This window comes from Diadema antillarum, unplaced genomic scaffold, assembly GCF_040938485.1.
Source record: "Diadema antillarum isolate AM-2024a unplaced genomic scaffold, OU_Dant_1.0 seq00001295_RagTag, whole genome shotgun sequence".
Taxonomy (NCBI): domain Eukaryota; kingdom Metazoa; phylum Echinodermata; class Echinoidea; order Diadematoida; family Diadematidae; genus Diadema; species Diadema antillarum.
Genome location: NW_027272074.1, coordinates 385,544 through 405,721, shown reverse-complemented (window position 1 = coordinate 405,721; position 20,178 = coordinate 385,544). Strand labels below are relative to the sequence as shown.

The following is a 20,178-nucleotide window of genomic DNA, read 5'->3' as shown; positions in this document are numbered from 1 at the left end:
TATATCGAAATTTCATTTTAGCCGAACAAATAAACGACAAAAATACATAGAGTGGATAATGTTGCTGCTTGAATTTTTACTTCGTTGTAACCAGAATTTCGTTATAACCGTGTTCGTTTAATGGGAGTGCACCGTATATGTATTTTCATCTCTAACTGACAGAATGTAAAGCATTTGCCAACTCGTGCACATATTCTAAAGCTTCTCTCATTTTCTGATGAAGTTTGGTTAAAATGAGTTACAGGGCATGCAAAGGAAAGCATGTATTGTTCAAATACAAGTGAAATCTTCTGTAGGTCAGATGTCTTAGATGGAATGAGGTGATTTTAAAAGCACAAATAAGAACACCCAAAAACAACACTGTTTTCTGTAGAAAACAAAGTTTTAATCACTTTACAAGTGGCATACTGTAATACACCTTGTACAAGGAAGGGTCACTGTTCATTCTCAATATCATTCCATGATTTTATACATTGTAGTGGGAATGACATAATGAAGGAACACAAAAGACAAAGGGAAATATAAATCATTGTTTAACAATGTAAACGTATTAACAATAATTTCCCTTTCTTGAAAGTATGATGTACATTTTATCTCTTTCAAATACGACATTATTTAATGAGGGGCTCATTACTTAGAGGAATCAGTTGGGGCAATTTTAAATTTGAACTGTGAAAAAAAGAAAGAATAAGAGAATGCATATAACCAAGGCCTGTATTAACAGGCAAACTTGTCTAGTGTTTCGTCATAGAGGGAAAACATCCTTTGTATATGGGACACAAATCTTTGCACAAGTAGTTGGTCTTCTCTGCAGTCATAATTGTGCCAATGTTGATCCCCAATCAGGAGCCAAAATGGCAACAGGGAACACAAACGAACCACTTATATTTATTCCAATCATTAAAAGAGAATAACCTGCCTTTAGTCCAGCGATACAAAAATGAATGTGATTTATACGGATGGATTTACAAACAGATCACGGGTGTCATGCAATTTCTGATAGATGTGAGCCATGTGAGCCGCTTTAATTTTGCTAGAAATGGACTGGATTTTGTGTGGGCCATATCAGAATGGCTTTGCGCAGAGAGGGGGTGGGTTGGTGGAGGTTCTGGGGTCCAATGGACCCCTTGAATGGGATCTGACAGGGGAATGACAAATTTGCAGGAAATCATGTTAGCTTAGGCTGCAGCATGGATGTCTATGGAGTCCCATGTCTTCGCATACACACAACTCACACACACACATACATATCCTCACTCGCATAGATGTACATCGTCACATACATTCAGACATGCTGTAGAGAAGGTAACAGAATGTCTACTGTTTAAGAGTTCAAGAATGCGCTTCTGCAACCGGGTATGAAATTCCAACATCCCACAAAAAGTATTTCTGTCCAATGCCGACTTCAAGCATAGGTGCGAACACATTGTCCCACCTCACACAGTTCCGTGTGACGTTGTGAGTACAGCGCCAATAAGATTTCAGGAGTTTGGTACCTACAGTGATAAGTCCTCAAACTCTCAGAGTGGAAAAGCAAGAACTCCACATGAAGTATTATTGCCTGCTCTCCTGCAAATATTTCATCGTGTCTGCCCAATGATACATCCGAAAAGTGCAACATATCTTTCAAAATGTACCTTTAAAGAGACACATGTCATTTTCTTTTAATTGTTATTCTTTCTTGACAGTGAGGCTAGAAACACCCACAAAAAAATTAATTTCTCCATCTCCAGTTTGGATCGGTTTTACAAATGTCATGAGGTACTTTGGTGACTCTTAATGTTGTTGCCGAGTGAATCTTATTGTAGTCTTCATTTCAGCTGAGAGCTCTGATACCATGCCCACAGTTCCTCGATTTTCTGCAGAGAGAATAAAAGTACAGAGCACTCAAATTATAACAAACACAGTTTTAACAAAATTTGTTACAACAAAGTAAAAATTCAGGTCTCACAATTACTACTTACTTATGTCTATGTAATTTTCATGAGGTAAAAATAAGAGAAAGCCTCAAAAGTGACTTAAACTTCATCTGAGAGACATAATGTACGAAAAGATCACTAGAGCGCTTTCCTGAACTTGAGGACCGTGCTGATATTTTCAGGGGAAAAAAAAAACGGAGCATCCAAAGCCGTACTTCAGAGCAAATGGGCCATCAACGAATTGGAGAATCTGCGCATTCGGCAGCGGGTCTCTCTCTGTTAACGTAATCCCTGAAGGAATTCTGAAGTATAATGTCGCCAGAAAACAACATGCAACATAGTAGTTGAATCACTGCCAGGAGTTGGTCTGTGGTTTTAGAATTGATATACACTCAGTGATAGAAAGTCTTAGAATCATTTGGGACTTCATAACCATTACACTTTTGTAGCCATACTCCTGTTATAAATACTCGTGCCCAAACCACAGCCAAAGCCAAATCTTCATTTCAAACTGTCACACTCTGAGATCATCACAGTTGGTGAGAGAGTCTCTAAAAAGACATTCAAACCAATTGATTGTGCATGATAATATTAAATAAGATGGCACACACACCCCTATTTTGACTCAATAGTTTTCTGTTTGCTAAACTGTTGTTGCATTGCTTCACTGGCTCACATAAAGAGTTTTGAAGGAAATGCTTCAAACATTTTGTCTTTAAATTTGAATTTATTTCTTTTAATTTAATTCATTTCGTCTTCTTCTTTTGCATATGTTGATAATAATAATAATAGTAATAATAATAATAATAATAATAATGATAATAATAATAATAATAATAATAATAATAATAATAATAATATGAATATTTATAAAGCACTTAATACAAACATGTTTCTAAGTGCTTTACAATTATCAAAAACAAACTAATGTGTGCAGAACCACAGTGAAACCAGAAACACTCACGGCATGAAACTTTCATGAATTGGAGAAGACGGACTTTATTGCAGCATGCAGCTTTCACGTACTTCCACTGGGTGCTGCTCGTTATTCCGAAGGTTCGATATTCGGAAGGTTCGTTATTCCGAAGGTTCATTATTCCGAAACACACAAATTCCCTATACCTAGAGGTTCGTTAATCCGAAAATGAAAAAGGGTTCGTTAATCCAAACATTTGTGGCGTTATTCCGAAGGTTCGTTATTCCGAAGATTTGTTCATCCAAAAATGAAATTCGGAAAAACGAACCTTCGGAATAACGAATCGTCGGACTGAAGAGCCTTCGGAATAATGAACCTTCGGAATAACGAGCTGTAACCCTTCCACTGGCGTGCAATGCATTGTGTACACATAAACTTTCACAAATCTTGGCCCCTTGCAAAATTTCCAAATGCTTCATGCACACAGAAATGTCTGGTTTTACAGTAAACCGTTAACTTACTTGTGTGTCCTTGATGTGGAACCTTGATGCGACAAAGTTTGAAAACTTGATCTTCTTCTTGGGCTTGTCGGGTGACTGTAGTAAAGACAAGGGAAAGCAGAGAGAGAGAGAGAGAGAGAGATTGAAATCAAACAAATGGAGATTTACAGCATAATTTGCCATATGCAGATGAAACAAAAACCCAGCATTAGTGCTTTATAATAGTTCTAAAATGTGAGTTTGGGATAGAAACAACCTCTGTAAAAATTTGAATTCGTATAATCAATGTTAGGTATTGTTAAATACACAAAATGTAAACAATAATCATAATAAAAATGTTTTCAGACTCAACTGTCTACGGTTATGGTTAAATGAGAAAAATACTGATATCTCCTCATATTTTAGGCATTATAGCAATAACTTTATAATGTTATGGTGGGATGTTTTGTGATACAACAGACCTACACATATGCATCAAATGTGATATCTTTAGCATCTCTTAAATCACTGTTCCCAAAGGTAAACAGGGCCTTTAATCACAGACACTTAGCCTAATATTCGGATATCAATAGACATCTAGAAATCATCAAAATGTGAGCATGGTCTTCCAGTGACTGATTTCATGACAAATTGATAACGTGTGGATGCACCGCCTTCACTGGCACCTACACAGATCTGATTCTCTGTGACTGCTGGTGATTGGACTTCAGAAAAGCAGTATGGTACTTTGTTACCACACATGTACAACTGATCCCCTGCTTTGCATGGAAATGCATAACTTTATGGACATCAATCAGTCATGAATACAATGTATTAAAGCAACAGGTGGCTCACAACTAGCACATCGACAACTGCGGTGGGAAAAAATTTGTGACTTCTTGTCTGTGCAGCATCAGCACATGGGATTGTTCGTATCTCCCTCCAATTTCCTATTGCGCCAAGCGTGCTTGACACAGCATGCCATGAAGTACACGGCTGCTTAGGGGATCGAGTGTGGCCCAACAAGAGTGGGGAAATGGGGGGGGGGGGGGGGGGGGAATGGGGGTGCAGATATTTTCCTAAGGAGAAAATGGTGAGGAGAAACTGTGTGTGGCAAAGAACCTGGGGGAAAAAAGCAACAATATACAAGCTACGGGTCCTTGTCCTTTCAGAGTGCTTAGACAAAGAATCAAAAGGATGGAAGCCAAGAGATTCGTATCTTCAAGAGTTTGTTGATTTCAAGATATACATTGCATGGGAAGAAGGCTTAAATCTTTCTTCTTTTTTGCTGCCTCAAAAAGAACAGAAAAAAAAAACTGAAAAGAAAGAATTTCAAAAGAAAGTATGGGTGCTGGCTTGATCACGCCACGCCAGGAAAGCAAGCCATCATTTTATCAATTCACGAGGGTCTAAATGTCTGGATGAAATTTAATACTACAGTCGAATCCATCTATAATGACCGCTCAGGGGAAAAATGTGAAATGTGGTTGTGATACAAAGGTTTGGTGTCAGAGCCATTGTGATGGATATTGTCAATATCCCATATGATTACATGTATGGACCTACACAAGGTCACTTGTGCTGACTAACTGCCCCTTTTCTTCAAGCTATCATTACGTTCAAACGCAGTTGCCAAACTTGAAGTTTAGGTCGAAAACTTAACTGTTGATGATTAGCTCCACTCGTGAATTCAAGACACGGGTTCTTCACACGTGCACTTAAACTTGCAGTTACAACTTACCAGCAAGCCCAACTCGATGATTACAACGGAAGAGCAGAGTCTTTGCTAGATGACCTTGTGCCCATACAAAATAGCGCAGCGAATGAGACGCGAGGTTCACGCTAACTCAAAAGCTCATTGATTATTGTGTCCACATAGAGCGAAACTACTGGTGGGGAACCCCCCCCCCCCCCCCCCCCCCAGACTACAAGCTAATCATCAAGAGTTAAGTTTTCGACCTAAACTTAAAGTTTAGGAAAACAGCGTGTGAACCTAACTATTGGTTGTCTTTTAAAACAGCTGTACACAAGTTGTAGCTTTAGTAAGCTGATCACTCTGTGGCCTGTCCTGATGGGTGGTCATTGTGCACACTCTCCTGCTAACAGTCCAGCAGAAACCAATCACGTGGCCGCATGTTCACAGTAAGCAGGTGGTTGCTACGCACAGGTTCTTTAAGTACACACTTTTTATGAAGAGGATTTCCATGTGGCCACTTCGGGCAGGTGATTGTTATAGATAGGTGGTATCTACTATGATTGCCAAACTTACAAGTCTGTATTGTAGCCTCTGCTAGCATGTACAGTTTTAACCCTCCACAGGTCTAAGTGAACTAAAGTGTTCATTAATATGAAGTAGATTCACATAGCCGAGTTTAATAGGCCATGATGAGTTCATTCAAACATGATTAGCAATTGTTTGAAACTGTACAAGACATTAAAGATGAATAGAGACAGTAGAAAAAGAAAACAAATCACAACTTTGGAAAGGGGATCTCTCTATGGATACATATTAAAGAAGGAATCGCAAACAACTTGTTTGTGGCATTGAGCAAATGCAAAGAAATATTGACTTAACTTCATGGGAACAGCATATCATCTGTCCATCCCACTTTAAAAGGAGTTGATGGCTAACTTTATGATAGGTGTGAAGGGAAGAATAGGTCGAATGCTGAATTGTAGATGTATTTCCTGTTTTGTCAAAGGGTCGCAACCCACTGTCGATGCTTGGGAAGCGGAAAGGCGGAACAATCGGGGGAGAAAAATGGTGCATATTGCGGCCTGGCTGAAAAGGAAATTGAAATGTTTGGGTGCGTATGAGAAGAATGAATTGAGCCAAAAATGAGTGGCAGAATTTTGTCTGTCCTCCTCCGTCCACACCAAATTAGCGCGCGCAGAAGGACACGCGGCTGAAAAGGAGGCAGAATGGGCCGGTGCAAAGTGGGATGAAAGAAAAACAAGAATCGGAAGACAGAGGTGTCCGCGGTATCAAATGATTCGACAAAGGTGAGTGCAGGAGCCTCCCAGTCCCATCTCTTGCCATCTGTGTGAGGTGTATATACATGGCGATACATAAACAAACATCTGTCTCAAAATCAACGCCAATATGCTTTTTCACCTCCCCCCCCCCCCCCCCCCCAGCTTGTGGTGAGAGAGCGACAAGGAAAGGAGAAAACGTCTTAATTGTCTTCAGTGCTGACAATGACAAGATAAACACTGGCGAGGGACATGTTCATGTTCTCTAAAAGCAGACGGTAGCCAACGGCTTTAAAGGTAAAACATAGTCTTCATACGACTGCAGAAACTGTCGATTTTTGCTCTAAAATGGAAATATAATGCATAAGAAATGTGTGAAATTGTGATAGATGAGACAATTTCAGTTGGGTAACGATGAAAATGCGAAATATTACCCCAAAAGGTGAGACAGAAATAGTGTTATCTCTGAGGATCCCCAATTGTGGCTGCTACATGGTGTTTTATATTCAATTACATCGGTTAAATATATCTGGCCATAGCAATTAATCCATCACATGAGGTGAATTACACACAGCTTGTTAGCTGCATGTGATTCAATACTACTGTAAAAGTGGTTTCTTTTGCGGTGGTTTTATTTTCGCGCTTTTCACGCTTTGAGGTTGAACCGCGAATTTAACATCACGCGAAAATGTTTTGAACCCGTTGCTCGTTACAACGCTATCAAAACCGACCGCGAATTTAAACACACGCGAAATAGTCGGCACCGATGGAAACCGTGAAAGTTTCTGTACGTGAAAGAAACCACTTTTACAGTACTCCTAGGGCATGATTTGATCATGAAGTACTAGTAGCATTCTACATACCTACTGCTGAAGGGGGAGGGCGCTTCAGGATTAAAAGTCGGGTACACAGACTTTTATCATTTTAGACTTTTATCATTTTACACTTTTGATCTCCAAATACTCCAAAACAACTCATTATCCCGGCAAATTCTGTCAGCTAGACAAGTTTCTTGGGAGACCCTTTCGATATTATTGCAAGCAAATTCCAAATGGTGGAAGATGAATTTTGAGCCCTTTTAAGAACTGTTTTAGCCTTAATGCTGAATTCTACTTTTCTCAGCTGATGCGAGACATTTACAGTGCTGCTTTATGAGCTCATATAGAAAAATCCACCACCCAACAGACAGACAGACAGACACACACAGCAGCAGGAACAGTATCGGGACTGAAAAACAGGATAAGAAATAAAATGGTTCGATGAATTCATTAGCATGAAGGTTGAATGACCAGATTGTATTTGGATGAGTGACCAAGGCTGCCTGGTGGTGCATGATTCATTGTCCTGTCCGTTCGTTTGGTCGGGGAGCAGCGCAGAGACAATTAAGAGCTGCTTTTCGCTGATGAGTCCCACCTTCTTAAATCAATCAGCTGCACACACACACACACACACACACACACAATGGCAAGACTTGTAGGTCAAAACAACACCTCCATGCATTAAAAGACATATTATAGCGATCGAAGCCGCAACGGATAAAACTACCTGCATTTCTGTTTTTAATTCATGTAACGTTTCTACGATACTAGGGATATACTTTTCCTAAGGTTAACAGTTTTAACGTTAAAGGTATGCATGAAACACTCTAAACTGCCTCAATTACTCTATGAATGATCACGTATTCACTGAAATTCTGCACAGGCACAAAGAAAAATATCTTCAAAAATTCACGAGACATTCTCTATGGAGTGACGTGTAGCACTCAAGAATGCAGTAACAGATACAGGCAGGGTCGACTCCTTGATGTAACCAAATCGGTTTGGCGTCCCCTAGAAAAATTCCCACTTGTGATTCTTGTGTCTGGGCACATTCACATGGTTCGGGCAAGGGCTGCCACAACCTCGCGCGCAGGCAGGAGCTATAACCTCATTGGTGGCGGAGGAAAACCCCCTATTAATAAAAAATCATTTGGAAAATGCTTTTGACACAGAAGGAAATTGGCTAATTGTAGCTGACGACAGGCCAGATCACCAGCCGCCCGACCCCCCATGCCATCATACCGTAACAGCAACCTGTGCGCACAACATTACGCACAGCGCCACACACCTGCCCGAGCAGACGAGCAGCACATACCACGTCTGTGAACCGCACGTAATTGAGCTGTGCGCCTTTTGCATTGTCGAGATGCAAGCCACGTGGGCACGTTAACAAAAAGTTGCGAAACATCCACGAGACAAATTTCCATTAGATATCTGCTCACACAGTTCAAGTGCCAAGTTGATGTGAGATCCATAACGAGGTTAGATGACAAAAACACCTGCATCAGTTGTCTGAAGATAACATGTACTATGTAAAATGCCGCAGACTGGAACATATGGTAGGAAACAGAGAGTATGCAAACTTTATAAAGGTTTGCGACCATCCGACAAAAAGTATCATTGCCAGCACAGTTGACATTCTACAGCCAAGTTGTGAAAAGCTAGGGAAACAGAGGTCTTCTTAAATTGCACGGGTAGTTACATACATAATGGTGCCATTTAATTTTCATATCTCACCAACAATCCCCTAGTACACAAGGACAAAAGGAAGGACAAAATGAAGGACAAAAATGCATTAAACGTTTGAAGTCTGATTACCAGGTTGCATACCAATACTACTTGCGATTAAGGCAATTTGATTTCTTGAAATATTATGACAAGGGATTTGAATGCACAATGCTAAGCTTGTTACAAGAGGTCCAGAAATGCTTTCCAGCAGCAGTTTGTGATATCTCTTCAATCTAGATCTTAATCAGTACTGTAAAACAGGATATTTTCGCGGGACTAATTTTTCGCGCTTGGCCATGTCAGAAGACGTTCGCATGTTTTTAATTCCGCAGAATCAAGACATCAAGTACTGGAACAAATATGGCATGCAAAAATATTTGCATGCTTTTATTTTCGCGCTAGCTTCTTGTTGCACGAAATGCGTGAAAATTTCAACACCGCGAAAATTTCCACTTTTACAGTACACCCCTTCCATCTTTGCATGCCTATTCACAAAAAATTAGACTTGCTAAATATATGGCGTATACAGTATTTTTGGGGCAATCTTTCAGAGGATATGTTGAACACCAACTAAGAAGCATGACAAGTAATGGAAGGAACTACCATGCAAGCAAATAACAATATGTGAAACCCCAAAAATGAATGAAATCTTCCAGAGTTGGAGGGTTCTTCATCATCTCACACAGAATCAATGCATCATCTGGTAACTTCACATATATTTGAAATTAATCACAGTGACATTTTCTTGGATATACTTATTCTTTTGGTAACCCAGTGCATTCCAACATGGAGCATGGTCCTGTGGTTAAGCTGTTGGCAGAAGGGAACCTGTGGCTCGTGGGTTCAAATCTCACCTCATCAATACTTCTCCGATGAGAACATTTGTACAGCTGAGCATCAAGTTTTCGTTACAATGGCCACAAATCTCGATAGTCTGCCTTGACTCATATACATGAAGCTTTCTCTGCATTCTTTCTCCTCATTTTGAGGGAATTTCAGAAGCAAAGTAAAATTGGACAACATCGGATATGAATTGCTCAAAGTAGCATCAAAAAGGATGGTGCACTGCATTTGAACTTGGAAAGGATTAAATATCGAGGTCATGCTCCATAAATGACATCCTGCATAGCTAGGTAAAATGTTGGCGCACACTCCCCCATCAATGCTCCACAGCCAGTCTGTTCCTTGCATCTATTTCTGATTAGCAGGTACGCAGGGAAACTACATCGATCAATCTCTTGTTCTGCGACTACTGGTGAAAAACATATTTTCAAACACTGTGCCATAAATTGAAAAGTTGACTTGCTGCAATTGCTGCAGTCATGCCATGCAGTAGACAGCTGAACTTGGAGTGTCTCTGTTGGACAAAAAACTCTGCTAAAACACAGACACACGCACCCAACTTTTGCAGAAGGGCAATGTGGGGAATTAGCTCATTAAAGACAGTTTGTGGTAGAAGTTGTTACTTTTTAAGAGGGATTCGGTGAGGATTTGCTTCTCGAAGATGGATTGTGTGACATAAGTTATTGCAAGGCATGTGAGAAGATGCTACTCAAAAGCTCTTGCTGGAAGAATCCAGTAATTATGGGACACTTCACACTTTATTGAGCTGAAAATTGGTTCGAAAGTGCTTAATAATAATGATAACAATAATAATAACAATAATAATAATGATAATAATAATAACAATAATAGTAATGATAATAACAATAATAATCATAACAATAATAATAATGATAATAATAATCATCATCATCATCATCATCATCATCATCATCATCATCATCATCATCATCATCATCATCGTCATCATCATCATCACAATACTACTACTACTACTACTAATAATAATACCACCACCAGAAGGCCCTGCCATTACTATTACTCTAGTATTGCCAGGTACCCATTAACACACCTGGGTCAAGAGGGACGTGGTGGGTAAGAACATCTTGTCCAAGGATGTATTGAAAAGCACTGGGCGGGGTTGATTTCGGGTCCTCCTATGAGTCTGGAAGATCCACTCTGCCACAACACCCCTTTCTGTATTTACAGATGTCACAAACTTCAGTGACATCATGAATATAATCACTTAGAGGAAAAAAAAAGTTGGTCTTAAGAGAGAATAACTAATCAATTGTGCTTTTTCTTCTTAAAACCTGACAGCCAAGCAGGGGAAATGGATGCAGAAATTGTTCCAGGCACGGTACTAATGTTTAAAAACAGCAAAGTCATCAACTACCCTGGAATCTAGGCTGCCCGACAGTTACTTCATTCCTGCATACCAGAAACCTGACTGATACACTGTGAAACAATGAGGGAAGAGACAATGATCGGAACCTTCTTTGTTTTCCACGTCTCCTTATCGATGCGAGAATGTCAAACATATGGGACAGGGAAACACTCTCGACTGCAACAGCGTACCGCTACGTGCGACACAACACCGAATGCACTCGTCATCAGCGAGTCCTTCCCAGTGAATGACGCTGCAAAAAAACATTCCAATTCAATCATCAGTCATAACACCGGAAAATCCCAAGAACATGGCGAACGTCTTGGAATTCGATCATGGCTAAGCTAGATTTCTGAACCCTCGGAGAAGTACACAACTTCTTCAGAAGCCCACGGGGTGTAAAAATGTGACCATGGCAGTTATCAGACTTGGTTTCAAAACAACTGGCACACAATTAAATGGTGACGATTTGCCATTTATCTGATTACAAGTGAGTATGGGGTTGTGTTTTTCTTACCAGGTACCTCTTTATTATGATCGCTGCCCCTCATTTCTCAAACTGAATCTGGTGGGCAAGAATCCGACTATGGGGGGATAATGCTCAGGTATGTTTATGAGCTCCTGCAAATTTGCCAACATATATGCACCAGTGACTTTTATTCAATCTGCACACATTATTTAACTCAAACAGACACACGTATCTGAATGTAAGAATATGTCAAATAATAACATTTTCAAGTGAGAATGAAGAATGGGTGTTAGTTCCTTCCAAGAGCTCCTGGATGTCTGTAAGTCCCTGCCACAGACCTGTATGTAGTGCACAAGGTACTGTACAAGTGTGTACATCTGAATACGTATTTTCCAAGATCTTAAAGGGACTGTACAGTACTGGTTGAGGTGGGGATTCATGTTTTGAACATTCCTGAAGTGAGATAATGAGAAACCTCTTATGAAATATGAAAGAGCATGTAATTTTAAGAAGGATTCAACGTGTATTTGATGAAAATTAGTTTTCAAATGGCTGAGATATCCAAAAGAGTGATAATAATAAAAGGCGACAGGCCATGCCTTTTATTAGGATGCCTTTCATTAGGATCTCTTTGTTTCACCTTGTTTTGGGATATCTCAGTCATTTCAAAACCGATTTTCATCAAATAAACTTTTGATACCCCTTAGAATTGCATGCTCTTTGACATCTCATAGAGTGGTTTCTAAATATCTCACAAAACGTTAAAAACTAAATCCTCACCTCAACCAGAACTGTACACACCCTTTAACAACCTTTAAAATAACCTTTTTCTGACAATTTCAGGGAAGCAAGAAGCTTTTGATGTGGTAGCAAAAATCTCTAACTGACCAAAATAACAAAACGGCTCCTTCACGAGCATATAACATTTCACATGCTGATACACAACCACAACACACACACACACACACACACACACACACACACACACACACACACACACACTCTCTCTCTCTCTTTCTCAGATACTGTAAAACATGATATATTCGCGGCATAAAATTTTCGCGAATTGGAGCCGATGGCCTTTTTCATGGCATGAAATTTTCACGAATTGCCACTGGCGTTCAATGCATATAGTGTAGACAAGAAATTTCGCGTGCATTTTAATTTCACGAATCTTGGCGCTAGCGAAATTTGCGAAATCAAAATGCATGCGAACATTCCTCATTTTACAGTACACCGTCTACGTGTATGGCGTCTGACAATGGTAGACAAGTGGTTTTTGGGAGTCAACAATCTGCCATAGGCTGAGTGACTGGGTCATTGCTAAATAGTAAACACATTCTTCTTGCTGTGTTGCTGTACAAAGACCATCATTATACAACATGGTTGCCAATCTTTGATCCTTCTATGAAACCAAAGTTTAATTTGTAATTCAGTACATCAAAAACTACTGGTATCTAGAACTAAACCTGTTGTCAAACTTCCAAGCTCCTTTACACCAATACAATTGTCGTATCTTTCAGCTTTAAGTGAAGAAATTGTTCATGTGAAGATACATAGTGTACATACATTGCACATGTATCTTATCTTGCTGGGTCTGACACCATGTCAACTAAGAGGGCTTGCGTTAAAACAAAATGAAACAAAAACAAAAAAACCTTAAAAATTCATGCTCTAAGTACCGCCTTCATGCTATTCTCACCAAATTATTAAGTCTTACATTAGCCAGTTACATATGCATAAACTCTGAATGTACTGTATACACTGTACGTTTAATATTTCGCAAGGTTTTTATTTTTGAAAATTTCGTGAGTTGGGTGCTATTCGCAAATTTAAAAACACTCGAAAATATCAACACTGATCCTGACATGAATGTGACGTGCATGCATACCCTACGTTTCTCTGTTCAGTATTTTATTCCACAATGGTATATCAACCACTCACTAAATTGTCTGAAAGTCCAGATTTCTGAAAAACTAGATTTGCTAAATATACATTGCACATACAGTACTCCTCCCCCTCCATACAAATGTATATCAATATAAGAGCAGTATCTGTAATGGAGAGGAAAGTGTAAATGGAGTGGGTGCAGACAAGTTCTGTTTCAATTTCGGCAATCTCAGCGATCAGCTGGGTAGGTTTTGAAATCTTTAAAAAGTGGCAAGTCGTAAAACTCAGATGATGTGTTACAGTGGCCACAGTCTCACAGCCCTCCCCCCCCCCCCCCCCCCCCACCCTTCACTCCAGGGTATCTCTGTCAAAGGGCATTACCCCCCTCCCAAGGGGCTGGTCAGACTTCCTGACATGGAGAGAAGGAAGGGGGAGGGGGAGGGGGAAGGGTAAGGGATGGTAGTAGAAATGGGTAGGGGGAGAAGAGGAAGGGGGGGGGGGGTGAGGGGTTCTGATGGTAAACCTACATTATATCTCTATTTCATCTCTCCATCTGGGGGGCTTTTTTGTACCCTGTGCTCTTGGGATCCTTTGGAAAGAGACTCCGGAGTATGTTTGGGCAGCTTCCTGCCTTCGTCCGAGCCCGTCATTGGCAATCATATCACCCAAATACCAGTGGAGGAAAGTACATCCACTGATAATGTCGCAGGACTGAATATTCGGAGATATCGCAAACTTCTCTTTCTCGCGTTGCTTTCTTCATCTTCATTTTTCTCTCCTTGTACAGTCTGTTGTCTGCCTTGTGCATCACTTGGCGTCAACAGTCGGAAATATGTAGCTTTAAAGTATCTGCAATGTAAGTGATGCTCTAACAACACGTGCTATCACAAAAGATAGACTACAATTGAATGTGGGATGAACCTTAAAGGAGACCTCCGGATGATTTTCAATTTTTTTCATTTGAACAACTATAAATTAGATATACTGACGACAGAGTTTCAGAATTTGTGATAATTTGGATGAAAAATAAGAATATTTTCAAAATTTAGAACAAATTGCAATGAACAAGGATGATGACATGGCAGAGTCACCATAAGAATGCATGAGTTGGGGCTCAAGGAAACAGAACAAAAGAAGAAGGCATGCATAGATTATGCACAGGTGAACTCGCAAGCAAGCGGTATTGTAATGGAATTACACTGCTACATTTCTGAAATATGTGAACCTCCTATATCATCATCCTTGTTCAGTGTAATTTGTTTAAGGTTTTCCAAAGTATTGTTTCTCTGCTAAAGAACCACAATACATTCCACAAATCTGTACTTGGAGTTGTCGATTTACGTACTACATGATGTGAAATTGTGAAAATCGTCTGGAATGTCCCTTTAATTCTAGCTGTGACTTATAAGGATGCAAACCTGGTAGACAGTACTGCAGTATTCTGAGGGCTGAAAAGGCTTATTTTTGGTCGAAAAACAGTTTTCTATATGAAAACTACAGTATTTCTAGCAAACCCCCCCCCAAAAAAAAAAACAAAACACAAAATATTTCTAAAAAGTAACATTTGGCATCTCTGCACTAACCATCTATTAAACATCCAAATTTAAAGGAATTTTTCAGCATGGGACTACATTTGATTGCCAACTCTCGATGCACTTAATGCAAGCTTACTCTTCAAACTACAACAAGCCTCCACAGGACACCGTATATTCTGAGTTTTTAACTTTTGAGCAAGAGTCCCACTAGATGATTAATCCACAGAACGAGAAGAAACACATAGTATCCCTGGCACTGACAATAAACCTGATAATGTGCAACAATACAGTGGTGTACAATGCACACTAGAAGTTGATCCAGAAGCTAAGTGGGAATGGGATTCACGAAGAGGCCACATTAACTTTGGAATTCACTGATTATTGTGCCCACAAGACAAGTGGGGGGGGGGGGGGGACCAAATCCCCCCCCCCCCCCAGCTCGTGGATGAAACATAAGCCATACAAAATCTTCTTGTTCTACACCATCGACTAATCTTGAAGCCTGCTAGGAAAACTTTCGAGTGTGTTTATTACATAGGCTAACTACAAGCTAATCAATGTCGTGTGAACACCACAAATGATGAACACTAGCAGAGAATCTCACCTCTTCAGGAATGCATTTGTCAACTATTTGCACAAATTTGGCAATGGGTATCTAAACTTTTAATTCAAGCCCAATCACTCACTGCTTTGCTCAATACAGGAATAGTCTGACAATCAAGAACCAAGACTCACTACAACAAAACTTTGCCTAACTCTGCTACACATATCCACTATGTCTCCTGTCAGGAAAGAACACAAATTAACTTATAGGTAACCTGACTAACTCTAGGACCAACCCTTGTAACTCCAGCAGACTGAAGACTGCACAGTACAGTTGTCAAGTCATGTCAATATATCTCCACCTGCCTAACACTTATACAACTCCTTTGTCCTTGCCACCTCGTCTTTTGGTCATTATGTGAAAAAGTATCAGATACTTTTTAAGGACAAGGGAAAAGCAGTTAGTTGAAAGAAGATTTTCTCTCGCAAATTACCTTTCAGTACGTGCAACTGTACTTATTACAAGGTGAAGTACATGGGAATCAATGCAATTTTATGTGCATACACTTCAGGTATTGGCTAAATGCAGTGGTCTAATTTCAATGTAACTATAGGTGAGATATGAAATTGATAATATTAGCCGTATCAGCTACAACCTCATCACACATCTAATGAAATTTGGTAGGTTATATAATCATATTCATAGTTCTACATCCTCAACTGTGGGGTGGGCCCATATTCAGGGAATACTGCATTGAATAGTATTAAATATAAAGGTCACGTAGTATGTTTTGAGAATTATTCTCCATATCTAAATATCCCAGAGAGGTACGTTTATCTTTTTTTTTAGCCTTTTACACCCCTCATCCTTCCTGCTAAACACCTATTCTTGGATCCCCCTAGGCAGCTCTCATTCTACGTGCTCGCTCCACCAGCTTGTGAAAAAAAAAAAAAAACCAGCACCAGAACATCATTCGATGCAGTTCCATGTCTAAGCCGCGGCACCCTTCCATCATGTCCTATAGTAAGAGATCGACAGTATTAGTTCCCTCCCCCACCCCTCCCATCCCTCTTGTGCAAGCAGCATCGGAGATAATTGGCACATTCCTGAACTTGACAATTACCCTCGAAGTAACGTACATCTCCTCACCTGGGTATTCATGTTGTGCAGGCGCCCTCTTTGTCTGGCGCAGTGCTCGCAAAAAAAAAAGAAAAAAAGAAAAAGAAGTCACTCCTACTTTTGAAATACCAAGTATTCTCTGCCTTCAAAAGAGGGACATATTTTGATCCTTGTAAACAAGCCCAAATGAAGTCAGACAAAAAAAAAATAAAAATAAAAGAATACAACCTTACAGAACAGTTATACCTCTGCCCATGGATATCATGCCCCTCGTGATATATTTGACACCTGCTATCTTGGCCTAGGTAGACACGTTATGAGAAATGACAATGACAGTCAGCAAAAGATATGCCTTATAAATATAAAATGCAATGTTCCATTCTCTTCTCCAACCCCATTCCGCAGCCCCCTGCCCCTCCCCCCCCCCCCACCTCCTTCCCCCTTTCCACTCCTGCAGTGAATGGGATCCTGCGAGTACAAGCCTTAATGTCACCAATTTGACAAGATACACTGACAAATGTCACAAATCTCTCCTCTAGCGGCCAACAAACATTCACTGCAGTCGAGACTGGACTGACACCGCATCTCCGCACTTACATCCTAGGCATAGACGCAAGACGTGTCACCAAGCTATGGCTGTTGAGTTTGGACAAAAAAGGTACAAACTCTTTTTAAAGGCGCTCTATTTGCAGGGGAAAAAAAAATCTGCAGAACAACAAGCACGTCAACCTTGTCATAATATTAAAAGCTTAATGTCACGTCAACTGATTTGTCCCATAACCACATAAAATGTGTTGTTTTTGCACGAAACAGCCACAAAACATAGGCAAGATGATGTCATGATGCACTTCTTTTGAAAGTATTTTTTAAGCTTGTTTTTGTTGCTGATCAATTCTATTTCAAATGTGGTATGTCTTAGCATGAAATATCAACAAAGCTCTAATACACACAGGTAATGTTGATAATCTTTTTGTTTCAGCGTATGTTTGAATTCCAGGTTGTGCTATGGATCAATATGCAAATGGCATTGTTTTCAAAGACAACTCTGGGTGACTGAAGAAAATGTCACATGAATTATGCAGTTGCAGCTTCTGTATTTTTGGTGGGAGGGGAAAAAAAACAAACAAAGAACAGAATCTTTGCTGGCTGAATTATATGCAGTAAAGCTTGCAATGAAACTTTGCATTTTTCTGCTACAATTCATAACCTGATCTATGGACAAGAATAAAGAAAATACAAGGAGAATTCCACAAAATTTCATTTTTCATGAAAGGTAAACATCCGATCAACTTGTTACTGACAATGTTAAGGGTACTATTATTCACTGACTTTCTAAAAGAGGTAAAGTCAAGTGCTTTTCATTATGGTAGAAAAATGAAAACATGTTGAATTTTCTTCATACTTTCTTTATATTGTTGTCCATACATGACATCATGATCTGTAGTAGTGTTCTTATCCAGCGATGACTTACCGAAAATTTAAAAATTCATATAACTTTTGACGTGACTGTCAGATTTTCCTCACTTTTTGCTGATGTGTTCTAAAAATATTGCTGTTTTCACTCAATCCATACTTATTTGGGGGTTTTCGTTTCCTTCAATGCCCTTGCCCTCCTACTTTGGATTCATAAACTTTTCATATACTGCAATTATTATACTGTAGAATATGGGTCTCATGAACTTTTCGAGTTTACATAATCAAAACTTTAACAATACATATCTTTTGTATCGACTATCAGATTTTCCTCACATTTTGCTGATGTGTTCTACAAACATTGCTGTTTTCACTCGGAACTCCATCCATAATTATTTATGGATGGTTCCCTTCAATGCTCTTGCCCTCCTACTTTGGATTCATAAACTTTTCATATACTGCAATCATTATGCTTGGAAGTCTGGGCCTGATGAAAGATTGCAATCAATCTATCAAACTGCCTCTGATATCTTGAGAAATATCAATTCTGAAGTCTTTTGCAGCAGATACACCTAAGAACACACTAACAATATGAATTTCTACATTAGTCACTCAGCTCTTCACTGAGAACTGATGCACGTCTCCAGCATAATTCTCTCTGCTGTGAAAACTTTCATTGTATTCAAAAACAGAAGCCACTATGATTCATGTCTCGAAAGGGAGTACATAAACATTGAATTAAATGAAACAAAAAACTGCAGAGATACATATCTAGAAGTTTAAATGTTAGGCTTACAGTTCAGGATTGAAAGACAACAGCGTCAAGTGTTGAAGGGGAAGGGTATGTTGGGGGGGGGGGAAGGGTAGGTGGGGGAGGGAAGGGTAGGTTGGGGGGGGGAAGGGTAGGTGGGGAAGGGAAGGAGAGAGCAGACATCATAAAACGTCATCAAATTATCAGACTGCTGCGATAAAACTAATATATTCTGTTGCCAACATCTGATGCATATCACCGCTTATGAAATGAAAAAAGGAAAAAAAAAACCAACAAAAACCCAACATGTCGGGGGGAAAGGGAGGAAGCACAAAGATTGGCAATAAAAGCCAAATATTCTTGGCCCAGCTGTAGACCAAACTGAGCCCGACATTGCCCTGTCACTCGCTGGCGAGGAACAAACCCCAATGCCCAGCATGCACAAGCCACAAACACACAGAAAACGCCACGAGCAAAAGTCAAGACGATTACCTCGAACAAGCAATTAACTTTTTACTTCCCCCTTTCTCTGTCTATTTCACCCCCCCCCTTCTTCCGACTACTCGTTTCAAACTCACTGTCCCCTTGCTCCAAGAGACAAGGTCGCGAAAATATTGAAGGCGGATTCTTAATTGATTCTACGGTCCACATTCCCCATCACAAGATAATCCTCTCATCCTCAATAATAAGAAGATTGATGACCGGTTAATAACAGGATAAGCAAACTCAACTAGCAAAATCCACAAACATGGATACGAGATCCTTACTGCCATTTTTTTCCCCCCTCCCCCTCATTTTAATTTCAGCATCAAAAACCTAACTCTAAAGAGACAAGAAAGTATCACCACAGTACACCTCTGGGCAAAGTTCGTACATGATTTTCATCTTTGAATAACTCCCTTCATCTTTTCTCTATCCTCCTCTACCCCCCCCCCCCCCACTTTTTTTTTTCTCCCTCTTCTCAGGACGTGGTCGCCAGGATGGGTTCCACCCGAGGATATACTTTGAAGTGCTGCGGCTCAATATGAGTGGTTGCCGTGGAGGACGAAAGGCAGGGGTTGAATGGGCCGACCATTCATCCGATCAATGATGGCAATTTGCAAACGCCATTACAAGTTATGTCTGCCCGCCTGTTCCCTCGCTTATTAGTCCCATATACTCTCCTCAGCTGACTTGGCGAGTGCGTGTAGGTCAGACACTAAAAATAAGGAGAGAGAACCCTTAAAAATCTGTCTAGAATCCAGTACATCTCCATCTTCACCTTGCTTGCTCCGATCTCCCCCTCTTTCTCTCTCGTCAAACCTTTCAACAGGTTGAAGTTACATGTGTATAACAGAACTTTTAACTGCTGCACTCTATACAGAGGGTCTATCAAAGGCCCATAGAAAAATATT

The 20,178-nt window shown here is 40.0% G+C and overlaps 1 protein-coding gene across 1 annotated transcript in view; it reads right to left on the bottom strand.

The window, feature by feature from the left end:
• Nucleotides 1-363: 363 nt before the first annotated feature.
• Nucleotides 364-20,178, bottom strand: part of LOC139708044 (mitotic apparatus protein p62-like) — a 72,948-nt gene continuing 53,133 nt past the window's right edge. The window contains exons 12-13 of the mRNA XM_071620032.1: nt 3,357-3,431; nt 364-1,859 (exon numbers count right to left, since the gene is read on the bottom strand). Coding sequence (XP_071476133.1) covers nt 1,812-1,859; nt 3,357-3,431 — 123 coding nt within the window. The 3' untranslated portion in view covers nt 364-1,811. The remainder of the gene's footprint in view (nt 1,860-3,356; nt 3,432-20,178) is intronic.